At 28.1% G+C, this 10,725-nt stretch overlaps 3 protein-coding genes across 6 annotated transcripts; 2 read left to right on the top strand and 1 right to left on the bottom strand.

Moving 5' to 3' along the window:
• The first annotated feature begins 1,264 nt into the window (after positions 1–1,264).
• Positions 1,265–5,569, top strand: LOC124951232 (L-threonine 3-dehydrogenase, mitochondrial). 2 transcript variants are annotated; one of them, XM_047499294.1, is made up of 6 exons: positions 1,265–1,631; positions 1,796–2,059; positions 2,611–2,871; positions 3,328–3,594; positions 3,710–3,909; positions 4,612–5,569. In XM_047499294.1, the coding sequence occupies exons 1-5, from the start codon at positions 1,499–1,501 to the stop codon at positions 3,868–3,870; spliced, it is 1,086 nt and encodes a 361-aa protein (XP_047355250.1). In that variant the 5' UTR covers positions 1,265–1,498; the 3' UTR covers positions 3,871–3,909; positions 4,612–5,569. The 2 variants fall into 2 exon arrangements, with proteins under 2 accessions (XP_047355250.1, XP_047355249.1); XM_047499293.1 differs by having other exon boundaries at positions 1,267–1,631; positions 4,175–5,569.
• Positions 3,913–6,970, bottom strand: LOC124951230 (DNA primase large subunit-like). 3 transcript variants are annotated; one of them, XM_047499288.1, is made up of 8 exons: positions 6,162–6,970; positions 5,755–6,092; positions 5,343–5,570; positions 5,113–5,250; positions 4,645–5,023; positions 4,393–4,575; positions 4,049–4,300; positions 3,913–3,983 (listed from the first exon to the last, which is right to left on the bottom strand). In XM_047499288.1, exons 1-7 carry the CDS (start codon positions 6,310–6,312, stop codon positions 4,059–4,061), a joined length of 1,659 nt encoding a protein of 552 aa, XP_047355244.1. In that variant the 5' UTR covers positions 6,313–6,970; the 3' UTR covers positions 3,913–3,983; positions 4,049–4,058. The 3 variants fall into 3 exon arrangements, with proteins under 3 accessions (XP_047355244.1, XP_047355243.1, XP_047355245.1); XM_047499287.1 differs by having other exon boundaries at positions 3,913–4,300; positions 6,162–6,692; XM_047499289.1 differs by having other exon boundaries at positions 3,913–4,300; positions 4,393–4,557; positions 6,162–6,679.
• LOC124951228 (acylamino-acid-releasing enzyme-like) lies at positions 6,689–10,671 on the top strand. The gene is made up of 13 exons (XM_047499286.1): positions 6,689–6,987; positions 7,182–7,399; positions 7,529–7,692; positions 7,781–7,929; positions 8,012–8,276; positions 8,357–8,505; positions 8,580–8,748; positions 8,821–9,075; positions 9,187–9,324; positions 9,396–9,616; positions 9,742–9,821; positions 10,076–10,303; positions 10,461–10,671. The coding sequence occupies exons 1-13, from the start codon at positions 6,973–6,975 to the stop codon at positions 10,654–10,656; spliced, it is 2,247 nt and encodes a 748-aa protein (XP_047355242.1). The 5' UTR covers positions 6,689–6,972; the 3' UTR covers positions 10,657–10,671.
• The last annotated feature ends 54 nt before the right edge of the window (positions 10,672–10,725 follow it).

Raw genomic sequence — 10,725 nt, 5'->3', positions numbered from 1 at the left:
TATTCTTCCCTTTTTTTAGATTTAACAACATCATTATTTGCAAACATCTTCGCAATCTATTGGCGCTTATTGTGCCACATATTCGTATTTTATTTTGTAATAAGAATTCAGTAATATTCAAAGTATTATAATAGTTATCCATATAAAGATGGTGCCAATATCCGAAATACGGTATAAGAATTGTTATTAATGCAGTTTTTTGCCTTGTCCACAATAATTTTCAATATTTGACCCTACGATAATACTCGTATAAGTATTAAATTTTAATTTTCCATGCCAAAGGATCATCAAATTTCATTTAGCGACAGGTTTTGATGAAAAGTATAAACGATTTAAAATTTTTTCATCAGATAATTGCAAACAGGTTCTATTTTGTTGAGTCTATCATTATTTTCATTCATTTTCATGTTATCGTTAAAATTTAAATATTTTATAACCTGTTCAAACCTGTTCCTACTCATTAATTTTGAATAGATAGGTATATATTGGCTATATTGATTATTTTTGCATTTTCGGAATGTCAATATTCAGTTATTTCGCTAATCATTTCTCATAAGAACGTGCAAGGCTTCATTACCCTGGTAACGTAACAAAAACATTTATCTCTGGTTTCTTAAGTTATCGATTCAATCGAAAAATCATGAGAATGAGATATTTCGTGATTCGTATGTGTTAATTATTTTTTTTCAATTAAAACTCAATAAACATTCATTTGCATTCAATAGTTTCTATTAGCATGGAAGATATTTTACAACCTGTTTCTGATTATACGATTAATAAGATCTCGTTTAATTAAACTTAAATCAATTATTATACGTAAGCCAAATTGAAGAAAAAACATTTAAATTCAAGAAAAAACGCATGATTTATGTATATTTATCTTAATTATATAACAAATCACTTCTTGTACGTATACTAATCATAAAGCACAATCTTATAAATATACTAATATTATAAAACGATCTTTCTATTGCTATTATTTATAAATTTATGCAATATTTATACAAATATCTGTAAAATCGTAGAAATAACAATGATTTTAATATAATTATTTGTGAATAAATATATAATGTTCATAATAACATTTATGAAATAAAAATTTTTCAAAAATATACTTGAATGATGACATTTTCAATGAGATTTAAATAAAAGAGAGAAAAACTATAAGCGGGAGTATGCGAAAGCGTGCAAAAAAAGAAAGAGAAAAAGATACATATATGGGTTGGGTAATGGGAGAAAAACAAGAAATTCTAGTGTATGTGTTCCAACAGGTTTTTGATATACCAAAGCAAAAGATATATAATTATACGAACATTCCTCGCTTGTTTATCAACTTCGAATGGAAATAAGAAAAACGGGAGAGTCCTCTTGTAACGCGAAGTTGCAAAGAACTTGTTTCCTCCGTGAGATTGACGTATCTATACGTATCGAACTACAAAATCGCGAAGATTTTCTCTAAACAGAAAGAAAGGAAAAAAGTATATCAAGTGATAGAAGAATGTTCGCTAGAAATTTGAGAGGATTATCTTGTCTTTTCAAATGCGTAAAGAGAAATAATTTTATCATCTCGCGTAATAATCATTACCGTAACATTTGCAACAATAAACGTACACCAAGGATACTTATAACAGGTAAGATTTATCGATCATGTATAACCTATATATGGCCTATGAATTTATAGAGAGAACTTTTAGTTTTTTTCAATTTAGACAAGGAATTTAATTCGATTAATAGAAGAATATTTCGATAGATATAGGAGTTATTATGTGCTTATTTATATACGATCTAATAACAGGTGGCCTTGGACAACTAGGTACAGAATGTGCCAAGTTACTACGTAAGAATTACGGAAGTGATAATGTAATTCTTTCGGATATCATCAAACCAACGGAGGAAAATTTGGCTAATGGACCATTCATATTCGCAGACATTCTTGATTTTAAAAATCTTCAAAAGATCGTCGTTGATTATAGAATAGATTGGCTAATTCATTTCAGTGCTCTTCTTAGCGCCGTGGGAGAGCAGAATGTTCCTTTGGCTGTGAGAGTTAACATTGAAGGTTTTTAAGAAAACTTTATTATCTTTTACTAATTTCCTTCTTCTAATTTAACTCTCTTTTTCTCCTGAAGTATTATAATGATAATTATGCGAGTAATACATATCGCATAATAGGACATATGTACGTGACTGACTAGCTTGGTCAGATATGTTGTACATTCAAGAAGAGAACAAAAATGGATCTTCATCGTCTACTAACGACTACAATTCAGTGAAATCGAATGCCGTGGTAACGAGCGAATCTGTCGTTACGTTCATGATCGTATCGTTCTGGTTACGAAAGAGAGACTACAAGAGAAAGTAAATTGGCCACGCTCGGAGTTTAATCATCTTTTTCTTTTTTAACATATCGTCTATTTAATAATTCTATATTAAAATAAAATATATTAGAGTTCATTTCTTTCGAGTATATACCAACGATATACACCAAAGAGATATCATGCGTATTACTACTTCAATTCCTTTTGATTTTCCTTCGCTCACTTTGTCCGAGATTTGATGAAAGTGAACAAAATAGACAATTTATATTTCCTTGTATATTTTTTTTTTCAGGTATGCATAATGTTATTGAATTGGCCAAACAATATAAATTAAGAATTTTCATACCTTCAACGATTGGTGCATTCGGACCGGATTCACCAAGAAATCCAACGCCAAATGTTACGATTCAACGACCCCGTACCATTTATGGCGTTAGCAAAGTTCATGCTGAACTTTTGGGAGAATATTATTATCACAGATTTAATTTAGATTTTCGATGTCTTAGATTTCCAGGAGTAATCAGTTGCGATCCACCTGGAGGTGGTGTTACAGGTATAAAATAATGAAGATACTTTAATCGGGATATAAAAAATACACTATAAAAAGATATATATATATATATATATATATATATACACATATATAAAATGACACGAAACTAGTATTCGTTCCGAGAACGATTTCTTCCGTGCGACACATATAAAATAAAGAGATCTTTAATGGATGCCATTAGAGGCCGCAATAAGTACGTTTTTTGTGAAGAAGTAGAGCGTGATCTTTAGCATGATTATAAATGCGCGATGGTGCAACCAATCCTTCGATGGTTGCAGTGGTACCAACGATCTCTCTATCTCTACTAATGTATCCTCATCTTTTTCTTCTCTTTTTTTGTGCTTTCCATAAATTAGAATAGAAAAAAAAAAATATATTAAAAGTAATAATAAGCTTATAATTTCTATTAAATACCTCCCTCCTTTTTCATTTTCATCTTACAATACATATTTACAGATTATGCAGTAGCTGTTTTTCACGAAGGCCTGTTAAATGAAAAATATGAATGTTACTTGGAACCTTGCACTCGATTACCAATGATGTACATCGAGGATTGTCTTTCGGCAATTTTTCAATTTTTAAATGCACCAAGTGAAAAGCTAAAAAGACGTGTATATAACGTTACTGCTATGAGTTTCACACCAGAGGAACTCTTTAGTGAGATCATAAAACATGTTCCAAATTTGCAAATTACTTATAACCCGGACAGTCGACAACACATTGGTTAGTAAAACTAAGAATATCATGTTGTTAGAATTATATATAAATACCTTTTAAACAAATTTGCTATATATCGTTTTGTTTTTTTATCATATACATATAAATGTCTTATTTTTAGCGGAAAATTGGCCACAAGTTTTTGACGACAGTGAGGCACGAAAAGATTGGGGATGGAAAAATAAATACGATCTAGACAAACTCGTAAACGCAATGATACGAGATGTTACTACACACTTTTTGCCAAAACATCGTCTAAAGGAAGTCAACAGCTACGTATAATATATCATATATTAGGCAATAATTCATATATGAATAAAGGTATATAATAAAAATAATTATTTATTTTGCATACGAACAAGATGTAGAAAAAACATTATAAGAATAATCATAATCTAAAAAAAAAAAAAAAATAACCATATTATTATAGATTCCACTGCACACAGAGATTGCTTTTTACCTTAATGAATTTAATCATCCATTAATTCTGCAATTTCATCATCATTTAATAACTTTTCAATATTTATCGGTTTAGTTTTGTGAATAGTTCTTAATGGGGTTGTATGTATCTTTTCTGTTCTTCTAGATGGTGTAGAAAATTGCTCGTTGATTCTGGAAGGTGTAAGATTACCTATTTCGTTTCTTCTTGGAGTAATCGTCAATCTTTCTGGCTTTATATTTGCTACTTGCAATGAACTATCCATATCAGCATCTAATACAATAAAAAAAAATTAACTTCTATTATTCCTATGATTTCTATCGGTTTTTTTTTTTGGGGGGGGAAATTATTAACTCTTCATTTACCTGCAATATCATTAGCTTTATTCATTATTTTGCGACTTTCAGCAAAATATCCATTTGGGTGAATAATTGGTTGTTCTGGTAATTGCTTATGTAATGTCTGAAAATATCTTGTACATGCCAATGAATAATGTCCTTCTTTTGCTAATTCGATTATTTCTTTTGTATCTATAATAATGATTCTTCCTTAATTTTATATGTCTAAATAGATTTCTCTTTCAGGATTTTATAAATAAATAAATAAATAAATAATACCTAAATCGAAGATGCCATAAGCAGATAGCTTTTGTTTTAAAGAATTCTGATCCATATGCCTATATGGACAACCATGATATTCTCCAGGACCAATGGAATTACTTATTATTTTATTACAACCGAGTGGTGTATAATTTGTTTGCTTTCCCTCTTTTCCATATATATGTCTAATACTGTATGCATATTGCTTTTCAAATTTATCTGAATCTATTTTTTGGGAAAATGCTTCCCTCCAAAACTGCAATGCGTCCTCTAAAGAAACACCTATTCCTTTAAGAAATAGACCATACTGAATACGTCCAGAATTCTTTAAATGATGATTGACATGTAATGCTTCATGAAGAGATCTCATGCATAATGGATAAGATGTTTTTGATAACTATAAGCAAAGAAATATTAAATAAAGAAATAAAATAAAGATATTTTTAAAAAACACACTTATTGTAAATATATCTATAAATTACTTACTTTCTCTATTTTTTCAATTGGAGTATTTGTAGTTGACCAAACTACTCTAGCCATTCCAGAAAAGGTACCAGGTAGGGCATTAATATAGTTTATCACTCGTTCATCATCGGAGGCATTTAAAAGACATTCTTTTGCGTCCTATTCAATATCAAAACAAGTAAAGATAATTAATATCATTAATATTAAAATTTATATAATTAAGAGAAGAGATAAAGAATAACAAGTCAAACCTCTATTCCTAAAATTAGTTTTTGTCTGAAGTATGAAACACACAATGAAATCAGATCGTTTCGTGGAACATATGCCATTCCATCTTCAAGATATACTTTACGTGCTCTAACAAGATCAATTACTTTTTGAAATGGTACTTTATAGAAATCAATTGTGTCTATATTTGTAACTTTGAAAGTAGATGTTTGAAGGTCTTCTCGAATTCTTTCTTTTTCTTCATAAGATATCTATGAAAAAACCTTAATATATTGTTCATTTATAAGTAAATAAATACATATATATATATATATGTGTGTGTGTGTGTGTGTGTGTGTGTGTGTGTGTGTGTGTGTGTGTGTGTGTGTATAAGCTCACATAACAATGAAATTTATATCACAAAGTTACAGATAAGTATTTTCAAAATAAACATACATGTTTGCAATCGAGCTTATGCATAGTTAGAAACTGGTCAACACCTTCTTTGTCCAAAGAAGAGAATCTCATTTTGAATAATTCTATTTCTTGATTCATAAACCATTTTGCCTGATCTTTGTCCTTGCAATATGCCAGTCTCAAAATATAATGTGATATATTATCTTTTCTTCTGGCTTGAAGATCAGTTTCTATATCAGACTTGCAACCATTTCCATAAATCAAATTTACATAATATTTAAGACCATCCCTTTTCAAACTATCCCTTAAATTTTCTTTACGTACTTCTATCGTTTTAAGGTCATTTCTTAAAGAAATATTTTCAACCAAACGAAGGACTGAAATAATGCATATGTTTGAATATTGATTTGTTAAATGAATAGCTTTATAAAGTTAATAAAATTTACCTTTTAACCTATCGAGGCTTAACTCTTGAAATTCAATTAAAGATATTTCACCTGAAGGTGGAACATCATATACTTGCAAATCATGTGGATAAAATGCCTTTAAAGTTTTTATTTCATTTTTAATCGTACAATGTTTCAAAGCAAAATCCATTATGTGTGTGATTTAAAATTAACTAATTTTAATAATTAATTATTATTTAAACGACTTCTTTCAATGTTCTTATTTAAAAGTATTATTAAGCATATGTATCACATTCATTATACGTATTAATATAAAACGAATACTTCAAAAAAAAAATATGTACATTATTTAGAAATATTTATAACTTTAGAACTTATTAAAAAATATATACATTTTTTGACTTTTTTCTACAAAAACTAATACCCGCACAGATAATTTTCCACCATCTTGCAAATGTTCCCGCTACATTTTCCCGCTAGAATTTTAAAAGGCTGTTTTCCAATTAAATCGTCGCAAATATCAGAGGACAAAACCTTTATATCAACCTTTACTTAATACGAACATAATAAATATCCAAAAAAAAAAAAAAAAAAAAAAAAAAAAATTCATTCGCCATATAATTACTGTCGATTTAAGTGATAGATCATACGACGAACATTTGATCATAGATTTTTTATCAAAAATATAGAGATCTCTCTCTTTAAATACATGCCATAAATCGCTACAGTGACTTTATCTATTTGTTATCGTGAATATTTGCTCTTACATATTGCTCATGTTTACTAATCAGTTTAAAAGAACGTTCTTTACGTATTCTTAACAGTTCTTAGTAAATTCACAAAGGACATAATGGCACCGACTCGAGTAAGTATTGGTTAACGTGTAATACATATTTTTTGTTTTCTTTTTCCTTTTACAATATATTTTTTGATTTAAAAAAAAAAAAATATATATATATATATATATATATATATATATATCTCCATACTAATTTATCTTACTAGTTACTAATTCTCTTTTACTTTCTTTGTTTAACAAAATGTATTTTATTTTTATAGTTAGAGAAGATTATAAATAACTACAAATTATTAGCGAAAAATTCTGTACTGAATTCAGCCAAAATTATTGATATTACAAATGATAATATCTTTATACAAAGTACATGGACTCAAAGAAATCTAGAAAGACGAACAAATCAACGTTTTATACAAAATCATATCCTAAATGAAAAACTTCAACCTATATCGCAAAGTTTTCCTATTGATATTACAGGAGAGTATGTATCATCTCTCATATAATATTTATTTTTTAATTACTATTTATTTTTCATTATAAAAAAAAGTATATATATATATATATATATATATATATATATATATATATAATTTTTTTTCTTTATATAAAGACTTGCATCAGCTACTACAAAAGATGAACAATTTAAAGCTGTATTAAGAACTAGTACCATTGATAATACTCCAAAGCAGTTCATTGAAATTTGGACCAAAGAACGACTTATTAAAAATTATGATTTAACGGCTTTAGATGTACATGGTGACGTTTATACAGATTGTAAGAGAAAATATTTTTAATTTTATTAAATTGTATTATTTATCATATATAAAATTTCAGCTTATAATTTGTTGAATAATTTTTACAGCTGAATTTGGTACTTTCGAATGGTCTCCAGATAAAACCAAAGTGCTATATATCGCAGAGAAAAAGATACCAAAATCTGAAGCATTCTATAAACAAAAATCTCTGGATAAGAAAGATAAAGAAAAAAAAGAAGAAGATGGAATAGTACCTGTAAGATGTCTTAATATATTTTGAATTATTACAAATTTGGATATTAACAATTGTTATTATTAAAAAGAAATCTTATTAACAGGGTAATGAGTATATTTATAAGCCTCATTGGGGTGAGCAATTAGTAGGTAAACATCGTCCTACTGCTGTAATACTCGACATAACGACAGATGAAATTACTACATTATCAGAAATACCAGAGAAATTGTCTCCTGGACAATTGCATTGGATGAAGGATTCAAAATCTATAATCGGTGTAGTTTGGAAACATGAACCAAGACGTTTAGGGCTTGTTGCATGCACAAATAGACGTTCTTGGATTTTTATTATATATAATGGAAATTTTCGTAAGAAATATTTATATTTTTACTGTCTGCAGAGCAATAATAATTATATAATAGATATTCAAGTATATTAAATTTTTTAGATCTACTATCTAGAGATGGGTGTGCAGTACGATCACCTAGAATTAGCCCGGATGGGAAACATCTTGTTTGGTTAGAAAGAAATGCTGGTGGACCACATCACAATGTTCATAGGCTTATGTATCTTGATCTTGAATTTACTGAAAGAAAAGTACGTCATATCTTTTATTTATTTACAAAACAAAAATGTGACTCTTTTTTATGAAATATTTTTTCTCTTTCTAGTCTGATATACTTGTTAATAATGTTGATACCAGTATAATTATTAATAATGGAAAAGTATTTTATGGTTTATATGGTCGATTACCACAACGTTGTTGGAGTGAAGACTGTCAATATTTGTTCTTGAGTACACCTCAGCAAACTAACATACGCTCTTATATAATCGATATAAGTAAGAGATACTATATATTTTTGTAGGAGTATATATAGTTTCGATAATACTAATTGAATACGTTTTGTACAGAAAATAAAACTATGACTGAGATACAAAATGATGAAAGTTCTCTCAGCATCTTAGATGTAAAAAATGATATAATTGCATTTTCACAAACGTCTCTTTTAACACCACCAAGTCTTTGTGTAGGATATTTGAATCCCATAACGATAAATGATGGAAATATTGTTAGAGTCAATGTCACCACTCTGTTAAAAATTGATGGTTTTGAATCACTTATGTACGAACATGTATTTTACGAATATGATAATAATGAAGATGTCAGTAAGTATTATAATCATATATACGAGAAAATAAATGATTTACATAATTATCTTTAAATGTTTATAAATTCGTTTTTCTTAAATTATAGTAACTCTAAATATATTATTTCAGAATCATTTAATTTTACATATTTTGGACCAAAAGGTGGAATTGATGGATCAATACCGTTAATAGTAGCACCACATGGAGGTCCACATTCTAATTTTACTAATGCTTTCTCCTTCGATTATTCTTTGTTTGCACTGATAGGTAAATAACTTTTCTTTTTATATCTCTATTTTTCTCTATTATTTCTTACTAATATTAAATAAACAATCAAGGTCTGGCAGTGTTACAAGTTAATTATCGTGGTTCTACTGGAATGGGTTCCAAAAATGTAGAATATCTTCAAGGAAAAGTTGGCAATGTAGATGCAAAAGATTGTGTAACTGCCACTAAAGAAGCTTTACGTAAATACCCATGGCTTAGTTCTTCACATGTAGGACTTTGTGGAGGTTCTCATGGTGGATTTTTAGTAGCACATTTAAGTGCTCAGTATGCAGTAAGAAATAAAACTATTAAACCTCCAAAACTATTAAAGCAACAAAATATGCAATATAATAATAATAATGAAGGTATAATTATCATATTAAATATAATATAATCATTATTGTCAAAATATTTCAGGACCTATATAAAGTTGTTGTCGCAAGAAATCCGGTAATTGATATTGCTGCTATGTTCACCATTTCGGATATTCCAGATTGGTAAATAATTTATTGTATTATCAATTTTGCTTATTTTTAATCGTCCAATTTGTATTTCAGTCGCAATACTTTATCTGTGGAAGAGAAACTTGCATATCACCATAATGTGTAAGCTTAATTGTTAACTAAAATACTATAAAGTCCATAATATTATAATTAAAAGTAGACTGAAATGCAGTATTATTGAACGCAAAATTTAAAATGGTGTTAAATATATATTTTATTATGTCTATACTATGAGAATCTTTATTTAGGTGCGCAGCTGTAATAAATGTGCCTTATGATGCAACTGAATCATACAGCGCAACAAAGTTAGGATGCATTGAAATGTTTATAAAAATGTTTAGTTGTTCACCTATTGTTCATGTCGATAAAGTTAAGGCTCCTACTCTCATATGTATTGGCACAAATGATCTGCGAGTTCCACCGTCGCAAGGAAAGCTCTGGTATCACCGTCTTAAAGCTAATAACGTCAAGACTAAGTAAGTAAACATAATTAATAAGTTAATATATCTGATATATCAAGATTTAGCTATAATAATGAGTACATAAATAGATACTCGCGGAAAGAATCTTTATAAAGATTTGAAAGTCTAAATTTTTTGGATGTAATTTAACTGTATGTTTTTAAATTTTCAGAATGCTTGTATATGAGGACAATCATCAGTTGGGATCAGGTAATGCCGAAATGGATTCTCTTATCAATGTTTGCTTATGGATGATCGAACACAACAGTATCGAAAAGGATGATGATGACCCTAAGAAATTAAAAAAAAAAAAAAAAAAAAAAAAAAATAAAAGAATAAAAAAAATAAAAATATATATATATATATAACAACAAAAATATATAATAAAAAAATATATAATAAAAAAATATTTGTACAAGATGAATTTTTATTCATTA

This window comes from Vespa velutina, chromosome 8, assembly GCF_912470025.1.
Source record: "Vespa velutina chromosome 8, iVesVel2.1, whole genome shotgun sequence".
NCBI lineage: Eukaryota > Metazoa > Arthropoda > Insecta > Hymenoptera > Vespidae > Vespa > Vespa velutina.
Note: the sequence above shows the minus strand (reverse complement) of the source record. Positions and strands in the feature narration are given on the sequence as shown.